Below are 24,705 nucleotides of genomic sequence, written 5' to 3' on the forward strand. Positions count from 1 at the left end.
AGGTTAGTTGAAAAATAAATTAAACACGAATTTCAAATTCACAAACAATTTATTGAACGTTCATTGTTGATTAACATTATTAAAATTATTAATGGGATGGATGGGCTTGATGTTCACTACACAACTTCTCAAATCTCGGAATAAAATTGGATATGGCGACCCTCATTTCTTGTTCAACGTTAATTTTCGAGCGATATTTACTTTTTATTACTGCGACTGCCGAAAACCCAGCTTCGCACAAATAGGATGTTGCAAACGGAATTAATATTCGTAGAGCTTTACCACTAAGCAGTGGATATTCCTCTTTTACTGATATCCAAAAATCAGAAAGTTCCATGCTACCAAATTTTAACTTTAAAGTATTATCGCAAGACAAGTCAATAAGAGATTCTTCTTCTAAAGAAGTAAATTCAGATGGAGTCTTGGCTCTAAATGGATCTTGAATCCATGTAAATTTATCAATAACTGCTTCAAAGTATTTTTCGAACTTTTTTATAAACTCTGATAGGTGATCAACAAAAATGGATTTTGTATTGCAAAACAAATTAATTTCATTGGAGGTTACAAACTGGTGCAACAAGGGAAAACAATCACTGATACACTCTTTATTAATTTTTATTTTCCATAGCTGTAATTTTTTTCTGAAAACTGAAATCTTTTCTGTTTGCTTTAAAATGTGCATATTGCGTCCTTGTAAGGAGAGATTCAACGAATTCAACTTTTCAAAAATATCACATAGGTATGCGAGTTTAATCAAAAAGTCTGTTTCCACAAAGTGTTTGGCATACTCATGTTTTTCTTCTTCAAGGAAAGCGTATATTTCTTGCCGTAATTGGAACGTACGAGACAATACACCCCCGCGAGAGAGCCATCGTGAGTGGCAGTAGTACAACAAAGATGTGTATTCGGCTCCCATATCTTCACACATTTTTTTAAAAAATCTTGCTTTCAGTGGCCGAATTTTTATATAGTTTACTATATTTACTACACGTTCTAAAACTATATTTAGTGGAGGACTCATATACTTTGATGCAAGTGCTTCTCTGTGAATGATGCAATGGGTCCAAACTGAATCTGGAGCTTTGTTTCGAATAAGCGCCTGCAATCCTCCATAAGAGCCGGACATTGAACGACCACCGTCAGTACAAACACCAACGCACTTTGTCCATTCTAAATTATTTTCATCCATAAATATATTCAGGATCTCGAATAAATCCTGAGCCTTTGTACTTCCAGTAATACTTTTACAAAAGAGAAGGTCCTCAACGATTGAATTACCATCTAAGAACCGTACGTAACAAATCAAGTGTGCGTCCTTATTATTATCTGTGGCCTCATCGAGTTGCGATCTAAATTCACTTTCTTTTAATTTTTCAATTAATTGTATATTGAGATCCTTCCCCATGTGCTGAATTCTGCGACTAATGGTATTGTTAGACAAAGGGACTTTTGAAAGCAGTTTCCCCGCCGACTCGCCAATCATAATGTTCACTAAATCTACAGCAGCCGGTAGAATGAGTTGCTCTGCGATGGTATGGTCTTTTTACACTTAGCAACTCTATATGCAACTTTGTATGATGCTAGCAAAGCATTATTTGGTATTGACATATGTTTAAAAATGCTGCCTTTTTGTTGTTTTAATTCAATTAACTTTTTGGTAAAAAAGTCGCGAGGTCTACCAACAAAGTTAGAATGGTTGGTTTCTAAATGTCGTTTTAACTTACTTGGAAGCATACATTCTGGTGCCAAAACTTTCATACACAACACACACTGTGGTCTCTCCTTATCATTTTCGTTTATTGATGTAAAGCCAAAATCCAAATAACTGTCGTCATATTTACGACGTTTTCGCCTCTCGAAACCCTTGCCACTTGTTTCTGGAACAGCCTCTCTAGATTCAGCACTATCTTTATTATTCGAGTTTAATAAGAATTTGTCCATTTTTAGGGTGATCAGAAAAATAACTTTTGAAAATTAACTTAACCACCACACTATTAAGTTAGTCGTTAGTCCAACAAACAAAAACTAATGCGAACACTAAGATGGTGACAACGAATGAACAGAAATCCAACTTGCTACTGCGCTACCCACAATTAGCGGCTAGCTCCACACCCAAGCTTTAGTGACTAAACCACTAAAGAATGGGTGGGGAAAGAAAACAATGAAAGACTCGAAAGTTGCTAAATTCTTGGAATTTTGTCAGCATACACGATTGTTGGCGCAAAAATTCGAGAATTGGAAATTCCAAGAAAATTGCAGAATTGTTTAATTGAATATTTCGCGGCGCCCTTATGACGGCATCTCGGCGCCCCGGGGAGCCGCGGCGCACACTTTGGGAATCACTGCTCTTGTCTATCCAGTAATAATTAAGTTTTTAGCAATTTCTGTCACTATTGAGTTTGGTAATACCGTTATTGTGATCCACTAACACTTTTTAATTCATCAAACGGACATTTTAAAAACAATAACAAGCGTTTACGTGCACGTATATCTTTTAAATACACATAACTTACAGTATCTTGTCTTTTCCGTTCCACGGAATTTACCGATATTCGAACCTGGGACTGTCACAGGTTCAAATCTGGGCGGGAAACGTTACGAATTTTTCATGTCTGTTCTGGATTTGTCGGACTCTGTACCTCACCCTCCGCCCTCCCTCATTAAAATGCATTTAATGAGCCGTAATCATAATGGAAATAGATAAAAACTGTTTTAACATCTACAGGACGAAAAGTGTTACAAATAAAAACTCTACGACCATCTACGACTTCTGTGTAATATTAATACAGTAAAAAACTGTCCTGTGTGTTTATAGTCACGTGAGAATGTAATTTCTAAAGCACTAACTTTTATTACTTTTATATTATGAAGTTTTTTTAAAATAGGTAATTGAAGTAATTATCTAATGTGAACTTCGGAAATGGATCTAGAATTTGTGCAAAAAGGAAAAGAAATTTTTTTATTGTTTTTGAATAGAAGCAAATAATAATAATTACAATTATAATAAATTAATGTTGTAAAAAAACCCATTATCGAGTAAAAAAAGGGAAAACAAAAAATGAATATTTTATGTTCATGAAAGGGCATGTCTGGAAATTTCCGAGAAAGTAGGAGTTCTCAGGTTAAAACAATAGATGAATTTCAGTACTGAGATCGAACGTCTTCGATAGGAATCGAATTGTCAGTCGATGTTGACTCATCCAACGATCGGGGTTCCGATCTCGTTACAATTCGTAACGAGGGGGGAGACCAATTGGAGAGCGGGAGTCAGTCGGCATCGATCTATCAGAATGTTCGATTTGGGACTCAAGAAAAATTTATAAAAACCGACAACAAAAAAAAAAGAATGTGACGTTCTTGGTTCTTGGAGCTTTGTCTCGCGATCTTACGACTGTGTATTTCCTTGATCTTCGGTAGTTGGATTACATCTGTTTTGGAAGGTCACCCGCTCCCCTGGATTTGTCACCTGTTATCTGAATCGTCCCTGATTCCGGAACTTTCCCTCGAGAAACTGAACAGTGCGCCCCGGGGCCATCAAACTTTTGCGAAAACATCGGAGAACTTTTCTTGTGGACCTTCGCATTCGAGAAGGGGCCCAGAAGACTCGAACACCGTCGCCGATAAAAATGTATCGTAGTTGTAAGCACCTTTTGTTATATAAACGGGTTAAGAATGAAAGTCTGTCTCTGCGGGTTTTTTATTTTCTCCCACACGTTGGTCGTGACAGCGCGACTATCCTGCCTAACGCAGTCGTTCGGTAAACCTCACACTAATTACAATTGAACCTTTAACAAAACAAACAACGTCACAGTTAAGAGAATCGAGGTTACATGATAAAATTTAATAAACTATGCATAAAACTTACAAAATATATACTAAATGTCTCAAAAAGTTCTCTAAATATTTTATTCATCGTAAACTCTTTCAACTAAAATATTCGAATATTTTCAAACAAATATATCTTTATTTTAAAATATTATCTTTTAATTAAAGTTAAATTCTTACGATGTATACGTACTCTATGTACTGTATATGTGGATGTGTTAAGAGTTAAATGTGGAAGAGTTAAATTCAATAAGGAAGCAGTTAATTATAACGTTTCCTTTATTGAAAAATTATATATGCTAATTGTTTTTCCTGTAATTCGTTGCTAAAAAAAATATACATAACTGAGAATTACGTACCAATTTGTTTTAAAAGTAAATTCTTTCTTTGTAAGAAGTGAAAAAATGAAGGTGTGCATTTTGCTTGTTTTAGGAGTGATTGCATGCAATTTAGGTGCCATCAATGGCTTTAGAATGAAAAGACAGACAGATGAGTATTGTGGTGAGTGTGAGAAGTTTCGTATTTAATTCTCGACTTTTAAGCATAAATTATCTTAATTTCTGACAGATTTTAAAGAATTTCATAGTTTTAGTATATAAAAGTATATTACAATTGCATTTCTGTTTAATTTTTATTGTTTTTCAGGTCTTTCTGTAAAATTTCGGACTACTATGTGGAATTGTATGGAGTTGAATCTGCCCTTTAAGCAAAGACAATTGGTTAGTCATTTTAATATCACTAAATTAAATGTTATTACCATATACAAACATTAATATTCATATATAATTTGTCAGTATTCGGATATTGCTCAATGCTTTGATGAAGCTAATTTTCTTGAAGTCGCGAATAATATGTGTGGCAAAACAGACGATGAGGTAATATAATTTCTTTCATTTTAGTATAATTAAAAATATAAATGAATACATTTACGTGAGCAATTACAGAAATATAATGTATATAATTTCTATTTCGTAGATTGATGCAATAGCAGCACAACATGAAGATTGTTTGAAAGAGCTGGACATGGATCAATCACATGAAATCGTAAGTTGAAAAGAAAAATAAATACAAATATTCTTTTTATTTCTACTTAATTATTTGCAATTTTTATACTTTTAGGATGCAGACAAAGAAGAGGTATACAATTGTGTCCAGAATAGTTTCTGAAAAAAAAAACCATTGACATGCACGATTCGTCACTGTTTAGTTTATCCAATGTTCAGCCATGTATTAATTTTCATTAAATGTGCGAAATTAATTCTTATAAAATTTAATAATTGTTTAAAATTTAATATTTGCTTGTAATAAATTAGAAAATTTTAAATAAACAAATATTAAATCAGTTTTCATTACTAATCAGTTTTATTAATTCAGTTTTGCATTACGAATTAAACTTTTTCGTTTCGATCTGAGAATTAACTTTCAATTAAAAAATATCATAAATTCTCACATATAAAACTCTAAACAAAATTATTTAGAATATATAAATGCCAAATATTTACATAAATATAACAAATGCTTTCTTATCAATACTTTTATTTAATTAATATTATGTATTATTTATATACGGGAAATTTATAATTTGATGTATCGTAATTTTTTATGTTAGTTTATAAAATCGGTCTAAAGTATATCTTCTTTTAAATGACTTCATTTCTTTAAATTACTACAACCAAGTTATACTCGGGGAAAACTGGGTAGTGTTGTGTAAGTTAGAGGTGGGTTGCATCAATGCAGTTTAAAAATCAGCACGTGTACACACTAGCGCTATATCGAGCTAGTTTATGTAATTAGTCTCTTACTTTTTCTGCCAAGTTTCATTTTAGTGGGAGACAAAGTTAAATATCTGGAACGAAAAGTCTTGCTTGGAATTTCGTGTAAAGTTTAGGAGTACCAAACTTCCTCATTTTTCAAGTAGTGAGCTTCTAAAGTTAGTAAAGATCTTAGCATTGCATTATTATATAAGAAATATGCAAGTAGGAGATATAGTGGCTTTCCTGTATTTGGAAGTGTTGATGAGAGAAAGATGATAAAAGTATTTTGCTAGAACAGGGTAAAATGCATTATCCGGTTGGGTTTGACGTTGCATCAGGATAGTTTTGCAGCGTGTAAATATACAAAATAAGCAAACCAATGCTATTATGCTCTGTGAATATTTGAAAATTGTTGTTATGCCTTATAATTAGCAAGTGCCAACAGTTTTAGTTAAAATCTTATCACAAAAAAAAAAATCTTAAAGCTAATAATCTATACGTTAATAAAGACAACAGTCTTTATTAACGCATAGATTATTAGCTTTAAGATTTTTTTTGTGATATGATTTTAAATAGTTATATTATGTTTTAATTTCTCAATAAATTTGCGTTGTTTGATTTTATTTGTAAATATTTCTGTGTTCATGATCGCTGCTTTTTCTGTACTTAAGGATAAAAAGATATTTTTAAAATGACAAAAATTTGAATTATTGACATTTATTAAAAATCTTGATATTTAACAATATAATTACGAAGCTCAATTACATCTGTATTTATGACAACAAATCGCGTCATTTTAGCTTTAATAGAACACGAGAAATTTACATTAAAACTTGTGACTTATGACGGTAAGGTGTCAACTGAGCCATGCTAACATGACTTCGTTGCCATGGCTTTTTTAACTGTGATTTGTAGTAAATATAAGTTCGATAAGTATTTAAGATGTGTTTACTTTTTTGTCATATGCTTATAATAATTAAAATTTTATTATTAACTAATGATTATTATGTGAATAACGGAATTACGTATTTGATGTTACATGACGCGTGTGTCGTGCCACTTGTGTATGACAATTCGAATAATTTGTTCCTGTCTTATCTCGAGTTCATTGATAATGTCGTGTACTATACATGTGTTAAAGATACTTACAGCTTCATATACAATGGGATCGATTTAACGGTAATGGAATAAATCGAAAGCGTGATTTAATATTTGACTAGGTAATAAAAATTATAAAACCGGTAAAACTTATGCTAATAATTCATTCAAAAACGACGTATAAATAAAAATATAATGCTTAAATATGATTCAGTCGGTACACATTTGAGCACGTGCGTATGAAATCTAATGATGAGAGGGCCGCGAGTATCACAACTGCTGTTGTAATTAAAATTTGTTAAAATTATCGATATAGATTTTTATCTCTAAGAAGCCTACTATGTTATTCAGGAATAATAATAGGTTTGTCACTTGTTTTGCGTTTAACTATAGTTTTTATTAATGTTTTTTGTATGATTATTTTTCGGCAGGATTTATAAAAGAAAGACAGAAAGAAAAAGACGTCTGAAATCTTAACCGATAAATGACAATTTACATTAAAAAAAACCAAGATACCTTGAAGTAAATACAGCAGAGATGGATACAGAAGGTGACGTGTCTTGAAACATTTGTTTAAGGCAGGCATATTAAACACGCGAGCCGCGGGCCGCATGCGGCCCGCCGAGACTTTTTAAAAAATTTTTAAATATCAAGCTTTGACGCTTGAAGTTGGAAAGTTTGAACTTTTTTGAACTGTACGATTCCCGCCCTTTTTGTGTTTGTTCGTTCCGTATTTCCTCCAACCAATTCAAATTTGTCGACGCTACGAAAGACGATTGGATAACGGCCGCGGCTTTGAATCTACGAACGATGATTGGCCGGCGAACATCGTACGAGAGCGGACATCGTGGAAGACTGCTACGCGCTTATTGGTCCATCAGCGATTGCTATAATCCGTATAAAAGGAAAGGTTTTGGCCAGTGTTGCCGTTCCTAGTACATTTTGCTTTTTCGAGAGCATTGAAAGTACACTTAGATTTTTTAGTACATTTTGAGTAAATTATAATATTTCAGTACCATTTTATGGTACAAAATAATATTTCATGCCTTAACGAGAAAATGCGAAAAAAATTAGTTTAATAAAGTATCACTAGTATGACTAGTGTCACTGCTTGCTAATTTGATTTACTCCGCGTTTTCTTTATGCAGCGCTCGAGAAGCGCTTTACAGCAAACACACTGAAACTGGTTTCTAATTGGCCAATATTGCTCGTGACGTCATTTCGCTACACTCTCGCTGCATAAAGAAACGCGGCCTTACCCAATCACAACATACACATGGTACATGTCGGTCGACGACAACAAATGTCGGTGTTCAGGAATAGTGACTTTTGGAACTTTGACTGTTTGTGTGAATCTACTTTGTAAACGTCGTAATTTTTGTGATTTGTAAATCTCGTAAACCTTGTAAGTTCATGTAACGTCAAATAGTTGTCATAAACATTTTGTTTAATTTGAAATGAGGTATTTCAAATTTGACTAACTTCAAGAACAATGAGGAAGTAAAGGTCAATTGAAGAGGAACATCGTAATTTTCAAGAAAAATGGGAATTGCAATATTTTTGTGTCCAAAACAAGAATAAAATATTATGCTTGATATGTAAAAACTCTATTTCAGTTCCTAAGGAATATAATCTTAAAAGGCACTATGACAGAAATCATAAAAGAAACTATGACCAATACGTTGCAAAACTTCGTGAAGACAAATTGTCGGAATTGAAATCACTCCTTCAAAAACAACAAAGTGTATTCACTAAATCTGTTGAAGACAATACAGCTGCTGTAAAAGTTAGTTATATATTATCACATTTAATCGCAAGCAGATCGAAACCATTTACCGAAGGGGAATTTATTAGTGAATGCTTAATTAAAGCGGCAGAAGTATTATGTCCAGCACAAAAAAAAAATTTAAAAGTAAGTTTAAGTCTGAAATACTGTAGCTAGCAGAGTTGATGAAATAGCCGATAATTTGAGAAATCAGCACAATTCAACAATATCAACATTTCAAGCCTACTCTATTGCAATTGATGAAAGTACAGATATTCGAAATATCGCTCAGCTGGCCGTTTTTATTCGCGGATGCGATGTTAATTTAAAAATAAGTGAAGAACTTTTGGAAATCATTCCTATGCATAATACAACCACTGGAGCTGATATTTTTGATGCACTTATGGAAGTTTTGAAGAAGTATAAGTTACCATTGGAAAAGTTGGTTTGTCTCGCAACTGATGGTGCACCTACCATGACCGGTATTACTAAAGGAGTTGTTGCAAGATTAAAAGAAACATGCAAACAGCATGGTAATAATAATTTTGAACATTTTCATTGTATTATTCACCAGCAAGTACTGTGCTCCAAAGTTTTAAATATCGGACATGTTTTAAAAATAGTCACCAAAATTGTAAATTATATTCGAGCACGTGGACTTAATAATCGTCAATTTGCTTCATTTCTGGAAGATATTGAATGTGAATACCCGATCTACCATATTATACGGAAGTTCGTTGGCTTTCGAGTCATAAAGTGCTAAAACGATTCTTCACATTGCTGGACGAAATCATAATTTTCTTGGAAACAAAAAATTACGAATGCGCTGAATTAAAAGATGGACAATGGATAAAGGACCTGGCTTTCTCAGTTGATATTACGAGTCATCTTAATCAACTTAATCTTAAGCTTCGAGGCAAAAATCATGTTGTTACAACGCTATTTGATAATATTAACGCTTTCAAACAAAAATTATCACTTTGGCGAAAACAAATAGAAAAAGAAAACTTGTCTCACTTTGAAAGCTGTCAATATCTATTGCTTAAATCACCTAAATTAAAATTTACAGAATATGCTCACCAAATTAAATTGTTAGAAACGGAATTCGATCAAAGATTTTCTGATTTTAAAAGCTGTGAATTACAATTTCGTCTTTTTACTTCGCCTCTATCTATCGATATTGAAACTTTGATGAAAACTTACAAATGGAATTAATTGAAATCCAATGTGATAATTTGCTGAAGCAAAAATATATGGATGTTGGAATTCCAGATTTTTATACATATTTATCTGTAGATCGGTTTCCTAAAATGTTATCGTTTGTTACCCGTATACTGGCTATGTTCGGAAGCACTTATTTATGCGAGCAACTATTTTCTTTAATGAAAAATAACAAAAATTCAGAAAAGTCAAGGTTAACCGATCAACATTTATCATAAATTTTAAAAATTGCATCAGCTCAATATATTCAACCAAATTTTGATGACTCGCTTTGTGAAAAACGTTGTCAAATATCTTCTAAAAAGTAATATTAAATTGTGATTTTGTTTATTTTTTATTATAACTTTTATTTTTGTTTTTTATAAAACAAATATAAAATATTTATAGTTTAAGTTTAAAAAATAATATGAAATATAAAATGTCTATGTACGTATTAATATACAATACATTGAGTCTAATAAATACATAATATAATCATTCTAAAAACCGTATTTTATTAATTTTTTGAACATTCAAAACATGCGGCCCCCGACTTATACAAAATAGATCATGTGGCCCGCCAATATCATATGAAGTTTGACATGACTGGTTTAAGGCAATCTCAGTTGATAACATGTGTCTGATATGTAAGGGTCTTTATAATAAAGATAAATATTAGGTTTCACTTCCTAAAATGTAACCTGTGGGCTCAGTTAATATGTACTAGTGAAGATTGCTATTATATGTGTGTTTATTGTACAATAAAAAAAATAAATATATATTTTGTAGTATTTATGAAACCGTTCCGGTGCTTATTCTGCAACTTGAACACTAACTATGGGTGTATTTTCTCGGACACATAAGCAAATTTCATCACTAAATTCAACTAAAGAAAATTTAGTGATGAAATTTGCCATGTGTCCGAGAAAATACACCATAGTTAGTGTTCAAGTTGCAAATATATATTTATTAAACAAGTCAAAAAACTATGACAAATATGCATGACGCACCTTATCTGTTGCAGGGAGACTTGTTGTATCCTTGATTGTTTTATGCAATAAAAGAAAATATTCCAATTTTCTAAATTTATTTGTCTTATATAAAGCTGAAACATATAGTTATGTTTTACTTTTTAGTTGGTTTAGATAAGAAACAAATAAAATAAAAAGATTTAAAAACCGATGCAATTAGTCCCAATCCCCTCTATGTGTTAAGTATCTAAATTAATTTAACTTTGTCCAATTGTATTGTTCGCAAATTTTAAGAATTAATTAAATTTTCTAAATGTAATTTTTACAATACTATATAAATATATTATCTCAGAGTCAAGTGTCCTCAGATGTTTTAATATAATAATATTTCGATAAGTAGAATAAAATCAATTCTAGACTCGAATGTAGCTTGCAGAGACGTGTAACTCATAAAATGCAAAATTTGCACACACAAGTTAAAACTGGGATTTTCATTAGGCTAAGTTTCATTCGAGTTGCCTTTCGCAGAAACTCCAGGACACAAAACTGCCTGACAAACAGAGGATCGAGTTCTCTTTCAGGAGGAGATGATAAATGCTTTAGTCTATTTCTATTAGAAAAGCATATGTTTCCTTATATGTGTGGGGTATAATTTTAATGTAAATGCTGATGTACCATATATGTATAGGCTATTTCTCTCACCAGAGCAATAAAATTATATAAAATACGATTTAATTTGACTTCTGGTAAAATTTTATTCTCATTCTTGACAGGCGACTGTGTAAGTAGCTGATCATAAACGGAGGCTGAGAAAAATACAAAGTGATGTTACATAGCTATATTTGTATGAATCACATTTAGTTACTAAATTGTGTAACAATACGATCGTTTAAAAAATCTAATATAGTAGAAATTAAGATATTATCGTCATATTAAAAAACATGAAATCCGAGTTTCAAATTATTTCTTTGTTCTACTTATTTATCTGCATCATCTACGACCCAGGCATGTCAAAGATACGGCGCACGGGCCATTACTGGCTGCGAGACAAGTACTTGTGGCCCACGACATCAGTTCATTAATGCTATTTGTTTGTGGTTTTATTATTTTGATACCAAAGAAAATGTAATATTTTGTATTTCAACAATTTTGTTTATTAAAGTATTATTTGTTTAACTCGATTATTATTATTATTTTTTATTTATTCATATTATTTATTTGATTTATTTTTGTGTTTTATTTCTTGCTTACATTACGTTTTCTCGGTTTCATCTTCGAATTTCAAATTAAAGTCCGTCTTGGCAAGATCGTTTATTGCACAATTCTCAGTATTTTGCACATGAAATGCGTGTTTTCGACATAGTAAATTACAGTTTATGCTTGTGTGTTGCAATCCTTATTTCCAGATCATTTTACAGACCTACTGGAAGTCTGTAAATTGGTCAAAAATGTTTGTTCTGTGATTAAAGTTATTGTCCGAAAAGAACAGTACAAATAGCGCTTTTTATATTTTATTGTGAAATCTCACGTTATTAAAATGGAATTTTTTGAGTCGGCTACTTTTAGGCTACCTTTTAGAAACTTTTTGCTAGAAAAGCTAAAACATCTGGCTCGCTGTCGTACTTGAAACAAAAAATTGGCACTTAAGCAGTTTGAGTTTGACACTCCTGATCTACATCCTCTTCTACGAAAATTATCAAACCTGTAAATCAGTCTTCACTGCAGAGTCTTGTTGTTATGAAAGTATATCTAGTTTCCATTTTCTCTGAGTAAATGTTTTCAGACAACAGTTAATACGAAAATATTTCTTAGTTTTATTTTCACTCACTTTTATATCTGTTATGCTTGTGAATTTATTTGTAAATCCATTCTCTCGGAAAGACAAATTCGACCATCTCGCATTTATTTAATTCAAAATATGCTATTCGGAATGATAACGTAGATATAATTAAAGCTGATAAAACTAAAGATTTAATATTAATAAATAGAAACAATTAATATAAATTTTTTTTAAATCTACAGATTTTTTTCAAGATAACGCAAGAAATGATTTAATAATTTTTAAAAAAGATAAAGAAAGATGAAATAATTACAAGAAAAAAAAATGTACAAATTACTAAAGGGAGAGACGAAAGAATAAAGAAATTGAACGTTACATTAGACATATAAATAAGAAAAAAATATAAAACTTTAAGTAATAGTAAATACATAATTATGTACAGTTTATAAAAATTTATTTTAAAAAAAGTAAACACTAAAATAATTCGAATAATGATATTAAAAAACACTGATAAATTATTAACACGCATTAAAAACGTTAAAATAAAAATAGTTATATGCTAATAAATATTGTTGAAGAATGTATGTATTTATATATTAAATTAAATATACAGAGGTACGGTACCTTATTTCATTCAAAAAGGTGTTCGAGTGCCAAACTGTTTGGATACTGAACGAACTTTTTCCATAAGGAATAATGTAAATAATTCGTTCTAGACCACCAAAAAATGGATGGTAAGTAATATTTAACACAAATTTAACGAAAGCTTAAAGCCTAGCGTGCATAAATCACAAAAACCCTTAACATACTAAGTAAAGTAAATAAAATTTTACTCTCACTTTACTATCACTTTGGAGAGTTGATGACTTATTTGGTCACATTTTCTATACAGAGTGGTAGAGTTAGTTTTAAATTTCTTACTCATTTTAATTATAGAAAATTTTTGTGCATGACAAAATTAAAGATAAAATAAAAATATTTGCCGTTAGTAAAATTAAACTAAATTAAACTTCTCAATTAATTTTAATATAAACCCTGCGAAATATGGCAATTAGGTAGAGAAAATCAGCATGATAGATTAATCAATCTAAAATAGAACGATAATAAATAGTCTTATATTATCTGTACTGTACTTTTAACTATAAGTAAAAGTGAAGATCCTGAACTAATCCGTTACGATCTTTACGATGTTCCGTCTCGAGTTGATTTTTTTACGACTCGAGAATGTCCGTACGATGGTTCGAGGAAAGCCACACCTCCACACTCAGTCCAGTGAATATTTACACTTTATTTACAAACAAATATTTACAGGATTCACATAGTTCAACAACACTATATACACTAAACAACAAAGATGCGGTATCTCCCGTCGGCTTGTTTATTGGGGACTGTTAAGCCGGATGCACACATGCGGCGCGGCAAGGAAAAGTAGCAGAATGACGTCACTTTTTCTCGCTGCAGAGGTCTATTTCGTGCCGCTTTTCTCATGCCGCGAAAGTTGGTCGAATTCTATCTTTCGCGGCGGCCGCCGCCAAGACGCGTTTCTATCATCCAATAACATTTCGTCTGGTAGTCACGTGAGAAAATACAATCACGTGGTGTTTTAATGGCGGAAAGTTCGACGTAGTTAACCGAAATAACTAACATCAGAATAAAGAGGAAATAATAATAAATTTAACACAAATTCTACACAAATACAGTAATCATATATTATTTAATTCAAAGAACAAAACAACCGAATCTTACTCAAAATAGTATTCTTTATCGAGAGATCTTAATCGAAGAATAAGCCTACTTTGTACAGTACATCAGTTCTTTATCGATCCAACAAAATATCTCGGCAAGGTTCTTGCCAATATGATATCTCTAATCCAAAATCTTCATTCGAATCTTCTAGCTAAATAAAACGAGTCTTACAAAACAAAATTCGTAAACACGTGGATAGCAACAGCGTCGCTATCGTTCGCCGTCTTGAATACTGAACGCATGCGCCGAAATGTAAACGGATTGCCGCTTGTGTGGTTGTGCTGCCGCGCGGCGAAGACGCGTTTGCGACACCGCTCTTCCTTGCCGCGCCGCATGTGTGCATCCTCCTTTAAACTCCGGGGAACTCAAGTCGCCTTTCGGAGATGGCTCAACTGCGTGGCCGTCCTGTCTCTGCACTCACCTTTCTCGGACGACTTTCTAAAAGGAGAACGCTCCCTCTTTACACCTCAAAGGCTGTCCTAGTGTCAGAGACTACCACGTTTCCGGTCTCTCGCCCTTTCTCCCCGTTTCTCCCGCCACCCTTGCAATTTAAGGGATCTAACGGCGACCACTTGCGACCAATCAGTTTCTTCTTTTCCCCTGGGAGCTTCCAAAGACGTCCGCCCTCCTCCGGACGACGTCGCTTACAATCGCGTCCATCCCTTGTTTACGTTTTACAAGTCGACCAGCACGTGGCAAACACATTGACGTGTACTATAACCGGAGACGCTACTCCTTTGATCCTTCCGGCCGTTTATGGCCCCAACGCCAGGTGGTACTAATTATTTCAGTCGCGTGGCTTTTCGACCTAGGACGCTAAAAGCGGACCTTTATAGTAAAATTAGTAACTAATTATATATAATATTTTAATATTTTAAAAATAAATTCTAACTAGATAAATCGTAATTGTTATCTAATAAAAATTATCTTATTTGTCAGCAGAAAAATTTAATCTTTATAATATTAAATGACTTAAGGTATCTGCGAGATAATCCTCTTCAGAGACAAATAGGCGGGAAATTTAGTAAATTCGCTGAAAAATTCAAACGTCTTACATTAAATTTCGTAGCGGCACAACAATGAAACTCTGTCAATTTGTTGCGAACGGTTGAATTTTCGGTTCGTGCATTTCAAAGTGATTTATTTAAAAAGTTTTTCTGCGTTTTGCATCATTTGCAGCGATTTTATGGGTAAGCTCACACCAAGAACTTTCTAAACTTACGTATTTTTAAACATTGTTAAACGAAATTTCGCAATTAGTGGCAATGATTTTCCGATAAAGCTCCATTTGATAACAATTGATCGGTTTGGTCACATAGATAACGAATAGGGTCTTTCCACTTATTCTAGGCGGCGTGCCGTGACATTTAATGATAGAAAACCTGTGTTTTTGTAAGAAGCCGATTTCCAGGATTAATCAATTAATTGCTTGTCAGTGATGGTCTAGGGTCCATTCGTATGCGAGTGGTGGAGAAAGAGACAAAGATGACAAGTATCTAACAAAAACCGTTTATTTTAACGTAGAATAAACTTACAATATGTACAAAATAGTATGCTTTAGGACAATCAGCTGTTCGGACGTCCTGGGCATCGATGAGGTTCTTTGATCGTCTATCGAAGGTGACTCCGGGGCAGTGGCGTTGAAAGTCCGAAAGACAGGTGGGGAGAGTTAGATCGTGTCGCCGACGCCAACAGACGAAATCCGAAGTGGTAGAGTTACAGGTTGGCAAAATAGACGAGAAACTGCTTTTCCTGCTTGTTAATGCACGCCATTTTGGTTATTAGGAACGTCAACCGAGTGCGAGGTGTCCTCGGTTGGGGATTATATCAATCTCCGTTCTTTCTTTCGTCCATTTTGATTGGTCGTTTTCCCTCAGTCACGCTTCCCATCCAGTGTCCATCCTGACAAGGCACTAAAGTGGTGCCGACCCTCCGGTCACACTTTGCACAGAAAAGTCTTCAATATAATTTAAAGATATTTAACAATAATTTGTTAAATTTTTAAATAATAATTGTTAATGATTGACAGACTCTCGAGTGTCGTTATGAGCTAAGAAATAGTGAATTTTATTTATAAAAAATGTTATAAATAAAATTCATTAATTTTTTGATGTTACGCAAATTTCAATGAATTTGCGTAACATCATTGATAATAAATTACAAATTTGCAATTTTTCATTGAAGAAAGAAACAAAGCATTGTAAAACCAATCTCTGAAAACAATTATAAAAGAAAATAATATCTTTATAAAGTATAATTTTTACTGTAAATGAGTAACTCTGTGTATAATAAAACGAGAGGGGTGAAGAGAGAAATTAAAGTGTAAAACATTCAGTTAGGAATAAAATACAGAAACTCAGAGATTAAAAAAATAACAAGAAAGATAAGGTAGTTATAAATATATATATTTAAAGAGAATCAACTGGTCTGCATTTTTCGAAAATTAATGTATTTTAATTTACGATGAAACGTCACTAACTCCAATCACTGAATATGACACAAGTACTAATATATTTTATTGAGGAGTAACATTACCAAATCGTACAAATAACTACGATAAGTCATATATTTACAAAGTGGAACAGACTGATGCATACTTTTATACTAGCCATTTAACAAATTGTTCTGTTTTAAAAAATATAATTCTTGATATAATGAAGAAAAGAGAAATTGTACTGTAACATCTGATATGGGATTAGAAATAAGGTAATGTAGAAAGCTTTTAAAGTCGTATTTAGTAAGGTTTTATGTTACATTCCATTTCCTAACCGTTCAAAAGAAACCGTTGAGTTTATTGCTGATCCAGTGCATCTTTTTAAAAATATTCTTAGCTGTCTTTTAAATAATAGAATAAATATCACGGATAAAATAAAACAATATATATAATCTTTCAAGTAATAGAATAGATTCTAAGCGTAGGAAAGATCCTGTAGCTTATAAATTAACTCCTGATACTCTTAACACGAATCATTTTCGTAAAATAAATGCCTTTATTCATCTTATAAGTTGCTCATTACAAATAAAGAAATAAAATTTTAAATTACTTGAAATATCTGTTATAGTCTTTATCATTTCAAGGTAACCTATATTAATAAATAAATATATCGAGATATTGTGTATTTCCTTTTTTATGTATATTGTTTTTTCTAACTCAATTACAGTCAGAAGTTTTTTAGTGATTTAGACAAAAAGTAAGAAACTTTTTAAAAAAGTAATTGAGTCAGTTCTATTAATGCTATTTTATCAAGCTTTTAATCACAAAATATTTAATTTTACATTAATATTGCTTGAAAATAATCATTCAGACATTGCTCTACCCAGCAATATTTACTATTAGATATTGCTGTTCCACTTACTCTAGTCTATCCAGTAATAATTAAGTTTTTAGCAATTTCTGTCACTATTGAGTTTGGTAATACCGTTATTGTGATCCACTAACACTTTTTAATTCATCAAACGGACATTTTAAAAACAATAACAAGCGTTTACGTGCACGTATATCTTTTAAATACACATAACTTACAGTATCTTGTCTTTTCCGTTCCACGGAATTTACCGATATTCGAACCTGGGACTGTCACAGGTTCAAATCTGGGCGGGAAACGTTACGAATTTTTCATGTCTGTTCTGGATTTGTCGGACTCTGTACCTCACCCTCCGCCCTCCCTCATTAAAATGCATTTAATGAGCCGTAATCATAATGGAAATAGATAAAAACTGTTTTAACATCTACAGGACGAAAAGTGTTACAAATAAAAACTCTACGACCATCTACGACTTCTGTGTAATATTAATACAGTAAAAAACTGTTCTGTGTGTTTATAGTCACGTGAGAATGTAATTTCTAAAGCACTAACTTTTATTACTTTTATATTATGAAGTTTTTTTAAAATAGGTAATTGAAGTAATTATCTAATGTGAACTTCGGAAATGGATCTAGAATTTGTGCAAAAAGGAAAAGAAATTGTTTTATTGTTTTTGAATAGAAGCAAATAATAATAATTACAATTATAATAAATTAATGTTGTAAAAAAAACCATTATCGAGTAAAAAAAGGGAAAACGAAAAATGAATATTTTATGTCCATGAAAGGGCATGTCTGTGGAAATTTCCGAGAAAGTAGGACTTCTCAGGTTGAAACAATAGATGAATTTGAGTACTGCGATCGAACATCTTCGATAGGAATCGAATTGTCAGTCGATGTTGACTCATCCAAAGATCGGGGTTCCGATCTCGTTACAATTCGTAACGAGGGGGGAGACCAATTGGAGAGCGGGAGTCAGTCGGCATCGATTTATCGGAATGTTCGATTTGGGACTCAAGAAAAATTTATAAAAACCGACAACCAAAAAAAAAGGATGTGACGTTCTTGGTTCTTGGAGCTTTGTCTCGCGATCTTACGACTGTGTATTTCCGTGATCTTCGGTAGTTGGATTACATCTGTTTTGGAAGGTCACCCGCTCCCCTGGATTTGTCACCTGTTATCTGAATCGTCCCTGATTCCGGAACTTTCCCTCGAGAAACTGAACAGTGCGCCCCGGGGCCATCAAACTTTTGCGAAAACATCGGAGAACTTTTCTTGTGGACCTTCGCATTCGAGAAGGGGCCCAGAAGACTCGAACACCGTCGCCGATAAAAATGTATCGTAGTTGTAAGCACCTTTTGTTATATAAACGGGTTAAGAATGAAAGTCTGTCTCTGCGGGTTTTTTATTTTCTCCCACACGTTGGTCGTGACAGCGCGACTATCCTGCCTAACGCAGTCGTTCGGTAAACCTCACACTAATTACAATTGAACCTTTAACAAAACAAACAACGTCACAGTTAAGAGAATCGAGGTTACATGATAAAATTTAATAAACTATGCATAAAACTTACAAAATATATACTAAATGTCTCAAAAAGTTCTCTAAATATTTTATTCATCGTAAACTCTTTCAACTAAAATATTCGAATATTTTCAAACAAATATATCTTTATTTTAAAATATTATCTTTTAATTAAAGTTAAATTCTTACGATGTATACGTACTGTATGTACTGTACATGTGGATGTGTTGATATTTTTAATAACTTAGGCAATGAAATTAATTAAAAATTTCCACTAATGTTTAAAGTCATTTCCTCATTTTCATAATTTTTATCTCACGAGATAAGCAGCCAATTAGAATGTTTAATTCTATTGAAAAATACTTGATACAGTATATATAACAGGAATTCAGTAGATTTTAATAAATAAATATCTATCAAAATAAAAATTGATTCAACAGTCACTTAAGCCAAATATATTTTATAACGGTTAAAACTGGCATAGAATCGTCGATTATAGTAATAAAATCTTCAAATATACTCCGGTAAACGGACCTTTTGAATACTTTATATAAATTGATTATTTCGTTTTTATTTTTAATAAAATCTTTTTGTTTAACATTAAAGATATAGACCTCTTAACGCGTAATAAAACGATTGAATAAGCAATCATCTTCGATTTAAATTCATTCACATCACAAATCACAGACCTTCAAGAATAAAACTCACGAAAAGTTTAAATTTTATAAATTTTTAACACTATTATAAGTAAATATATAAATATGTAACTTATCATATCCTCAAATCGTGCAATTCAAATTTCATTCCTTTCCAATTAAAATAAAGAGATTAAAACTGAGAGCATATCTGAGTTGCATAAAAATGTATTTTAATGATGTTTCACATGCCCTACTCCACCATTTCCCCACCCCGAAACCTGGTAAACATAATTATTTATAGAATTTAATCATGATTTATGCAGTGAGGTTTGACTATTTCAACCATCCCTCATCCCAATCTCGAATAAATTGATTATTAAAAATTATTTTTTAATTTTTAAAAGTGAAAACTACTCTTGTTTCAAACTTAAAGTAATTTTGGAATTTTGCATTTTTGTAAATTTTAACAATTTTGCTTTTTTAAGAGTTAAATTCAATAAGGAAACAGTTAATTATAACGTTTCCTTTATTGAAAAATAGATACGCTAATTGTTTTTCCTGTGAATAATTGCTAAAGAAAATATAAATAACTGAGAATTACGTACCAATTTATTTTAAGAGTAAATTCTTTTTTTGTAAGAAGTGAAAAATGAAGGTGTGCATTTTGCTTGTTTTAGGTGTGATTGCATGCAATTTGGGTATCATCAATGGTCTTAGAATGAAAAGACAGTTAGGGGACTATTGTGGTGAGTGTGAGAAGTTTCGTATTTAATTCTCGACTTTTAAGCATAAATTATCGTAATTTCTGACAGATATTAAAGAATTTCATAGTTTTAGTATATGAAAGTATATTACAGTCGCATTTCTGTTTAATTTTAATTGTTCTTTAGGTCTTCCTATAAAACTTCGAAATACTATGTGGAATTGTATGGAGTTGAATCTGCCCTTTAAGCAAAGAAAACTGGTTAGTTATTTTAATATAACTAAATGAAATGTTGTTACCATATAGAGATATTAATATTTATATATAATTTGTCAGTATTCGGATATTGCTCAATGCTTTAATGAAGATAATTTTCTTGAAGTCATGAATAAACTGTGTGATAAAACATACGAAGAGGTAATATAAATTACATTCGTTTTAGTATAATTAAAAATATTAATGAATACATTTACGTGAGCAATTACAAAAGTATAATGCATATAATTTCTATTTCGTAGATTGATGCAATAGTAGAACCACATGAAAATTGTTTGAACGAGCTGGACAAGGATGAATTAAATGATAACGTAAGTTGAAAATAAAAATAAACACAATTTTCTTTTTATTTCTACCTGATTATTTGCAATTTTTATACTTTTAGGATGTAGACGAGGAAGAGGTGCGGAATTGTGTCCAGAATAGTCTCTGAAAAAAAAAACATTGACATGCACGATTCGTCGCTGTTTAGTTTATCTAATGTTGAACCATGTATTGATTTTCATTAAATGTGCGTAATTAATTCTTGTAAAATTTAATATTTGCTTGTAATAAATTAGAAAATTTTAAATAAACAGTTTTGCATTACGAATTAAACTTTTTCGTTTCGATCTGAGAATTAACTTTTAATAAAAAATTATCATAAATTCTCACATATAAAACTCTAAACAAAATCATTTAGAATATATAAATTTCTAATATGTACTTAAATATAACAAATGCTTTCTTATCAATACTTTTGAAAACAATAATCTCTAAAAAATTGTAAATTTCTTAAAAATAAACGAGTTAAAAACAATTAGAAATTAGAAAAGCCTTACTGTTCTTAACATTTGTTATTATTTATAGTCGTCTACGTGGACGTTATTTATTAACAGGACATTATACTGGTGTTTAAGGATTGGCACAGTAATGAGAGTTAATTCAGGAAAAATTTCTTTATTATATCACCTGTAGTAGCAATATCCGTACACATATTACACGTGTCGAAATTCTGGTGTTCGGGAAAATGCAGGAGGGAAAGTTATCAGAGGAAATAGAGAAGATAAAAACAGAAATCTGGTATTTAAGAACTTGTAAAAGAGAGCAAATAAGATTACTAACACTGAGTTTACCTGTAAGTATAAGCAGGAACCTACAAAAGCACGATGTAATAAGGATAAATAAGATAATTTTGTCATCTAATATTAAATTTAAGAATTACAAACTAAAGAAGTTATTAAGAAAAAAGAAGAAAGAAAAAATAGAGATAAAGTATACCGGTAAGTTTTTTGAAGATAAATATAAAAAACTAATCAAAAAATAGGTTACCCTTCACTTAAAAAAAGAGAAGACTGGAAGAAAAACCTGATCGTGAATACAACAAATATTGTAATACCGAGTTCAATAAGAAGAACGATTGAATTGGGAATTAATTTTAATGGACCAGAGATACTGAAAAAAGAAGATTTTGCGGTGTTCACCGAGCATCTACTTTGGAAAATACCCGAGGAGGAAAGGGAAGAAACAAGAAAAGGTATGCAAACCACCATAAAAAATCAAAAACTAAAAAAGAAAACTATAGATAAAGTACAAAATTATAAAAGACATTTAAATATCGTTAAAAAATTCTTAACAGAAAATAAATTAGAATTACTACAAGGTGATAAAACAAAACAAACGATAATCATTGAATCCGAAAAGAAGAACAATATTATAACCGAATTAATACAAGGTTGTGAATATAAATTATTAGAAAAGGACCCAAGAAAAAGTATACAAAATGAATTAAATAAAGAATTAGAAGATTTAAAACAAACGAAATCTAATAACTGATGAAGAATTTAAAAAAATTAAAAGTGAAAACAATCGCATACCTAAATTTAATATTAGAGTCAAAACGCATAAAAATCCAGTTAAGTACAGACCTTTAATTGATGTTAGAAATTATGTATATTACATTTTAGAAAAATTTTTAAAAATTAAGCTTAATACTCTAGAAATTTCGGATTATAGTCTAAAAAATGTAGATTTATTATTAAATAGATTAAAAACCCATAATATTATAATTAATAAATATACAAAATTGTTATCTTTAGATATTAAAAACATGTACCCTAGTATAACAAAAAATAACATTGAAAATTCCTTACAGAAAATCACAGCACCCAATTGGATTATTAAATTGTGTTTGGTAGTAATGGAAAACAATTTCTTCAAATATGGTGATAACTTTTATAGTCAAACTGAAGGGATACCAATGGGAACATGCATAGGTCCAAGACTTGCAGAAATCGTTATGATAGACATTGATAGAAAAATTAAAGATATAAAAGGAATAATATTTTATAATAGGTATGTAGATGATTGTATTATTTTATTTGATAGTAGAAAAACTAATGAGGATGAAATTTTAAAACAATCAAATTCAATAGAAACAAACATACAATTTGAAGCAGAAACAGAATGTAATAATAGTTTAAATTATTTAGATATAACCATTAATAGAACTGATAATAAATTAGAATTCAAAACATTTATAAAACCAATGCAAATACCCAAAATATTAAATTATAAAACTAACGTCCCACAGACTATGAAATTTAACATCTTTAAAATGTACATAGATAAAATTAAAAACAGAACGAGTAAATTAGAAAATCAGGAGACAGAAAGAGAACAAGTAATTAAAATGTTTTTACTAAATAGTTACTCCCGAAAAATCTTGGAAAAATGGTTAAATTGGATTAATAGTAATAATAATAAAAATAGAAATTTTGACAAGGATAAAAAATGTGTAAAGTTGGCGTATGTACCTAAATTATTTGAAAGAGTAAAAAATATATTAAAAGGGAAAGTAAACTTAATCCCCGAAAAAAAACAATTTATTTAAAAAACACTTATATCATAGGTCTGATAAAAAAATTAGATTTAATGGATGAAAAAGAAATTGTTTATTCATTTAATTGCAGTTGTGATCCGGTTAAAATATATATAGGTGAAACCAAAAAAAAACTTAAGTAACAGAATAAAAGAACATATACGTGCAATAAGGGGTAATTATGCAAATTCTGCAGTCGCAGAACACTGCAATAGTTATGGGTGCCAAATTGACAAAAATAGTATAAAAATAAAGAAAAAAGAATCAAATAATTACAAACGACAATTATATGAACATTTATATATAAAAAAGGAAAGGAATAGAATCAGTAATAATTTGGGTCGAATAATCCACCAATCCTGGAACACCATACTCGATGACGTTATAAATAAGCATAGTTAAGCAACTCTGTTACAATACGGTGGAATGGCGAAATGTAAAACTTTGATGTAAGTTTCTCTCTTACAAGTTGTATTGTAATTTATACTTTTTATTTATTATGTTTTATTTTTTAATTATACAGCAAATTGTTTAATGATAGAAAGAAAAATGTCAACCTAAGTTGGAGTATGTATTTACACAATATCTGTAATTGTAAAACGAGAAATATCCATTCACACTCTGAATTGGAATATGTATTTATAGTAGGTTTTTAAATTGTATTTTATTAATTTGGAATATTTTAGATTATATTGTAACTTATTTGTTTTATTGCTAATTATAGTGCTTAGTGGTAATACTGCTGATGAGGGGCATGCTAGCCCGAAACACGTGTAATATGTGTACGGATATTGCTACTACAGGTGATATAATAAATTTTTCCTGAATTAACTCTCATTACTGTGCCAATTCTTAAACACCAGTATAATGTCCTATCAATAAATAACGTCCACGTAGACGACTATAAATAATAATAAAGAGTTAAAAACAACTCCGCAACAATTAATACGTGGGTGGTACAATTGTTACACCATCAATAGATATAATGTAAAAAAGGAAAAAATTAATAATTTATATATTAAAATTCCATATATTAAAAAATTTTTTTGAAAAATATAAAAATAACTTTAAAAATTATTCTGTCAACTTAGTAGGTGAACAGAGAAATAGATAGAGTAAAGGTATTTATGTGGTGAATAAAGGAGTTGTTGGGCATTCAAAGAATCCTTTGGAAGTAGCGGGAGTCGTCTACAGCTTGATGTGTACATGTGCAGAAAGTAAATTCTATGTCGGCGCGACAGGAAGACAGCTTGAAAAGCGG

The 24,705-nt window shown here is 31.1% G+C and overlaps 2 protein-coding genes across 3 annotated transcripts; one reads left to right on the plus strand and one right to left on the minus strand.

Moving 5' to 3' along the window:
• Positions 1–282: 282 nt before the first annotated feature.
• Positions 283–1,941, minus strand: LOC136970792 (zinc finger BED domain-containing protein 5-like; the record flags this gene model as incomplete). Its single annotated transcript, XM_067265245.1, has 3 exons — positions 1,725–1,941; positions 1,026–1,524; positions 283–428 (listed from the first exon to the last, which is right to left on the minus strand). Coding segments are annotated over exons 1-3 (862 nt in total), but the record flags the coding sequence as incomplete, so codon positions are not given.
• A 2,677-nt stretch (positions 1,942–4,618) lies between these two features.
• LOC136970793 (uncharacterized) lies at positions 4,619–21,181 on the plus strand. 2 transcript variants are annotated; one of them, XM_067265246.1, is made up of 5 exons: positions 20,188–20,351; positions 20,496–20,569; positions 20,645–20,725; positions 20,827–20,895; positions 20,970–21,181. In XM_067265246.1, the coding sequence occupies exons 1-5, from the start codon at positions 20,255–20,257 to the stop codon at positions 21,015–21,017; spliced, it is 369 nt and encodes a 122-aa protein (XP_067121347.1). In that variant the 5' UTR covers positions 20,188–20,254; the 3' UTR covers positions 21,018–21,181. The 2 variants fall into 2 exon arrangements, 1 of the variants encoding a protein (XP_067121347.1); XR_010880042.1 differs by lacking the exons at positions 20,188–20,351; positions 20,496–20,569; positions 20,645–20,725; positions 20,827–20,895 and adding exons at positions 4,619–4,700; positions 4,801–4,869.
• Positions 21,182–24,705: the final 3,524 nt, after the last annotated feature.

Source organism: Centruroides vittatus, unplaced genomic scaffold (genome assembly GCF_030686945.1).
Source record: "Centruroides vittatus isolate TY-2023 unplaced genomic scaffold, ASM3068694v2 contig_2171, whole genome shotgun sequence".
Lineage (NCBI taxonomy): Eukaryota > Metazoa > Arthropoda > Arachnida > Scorpiones > Buthidae > Centruroides > Centruroides vittatus.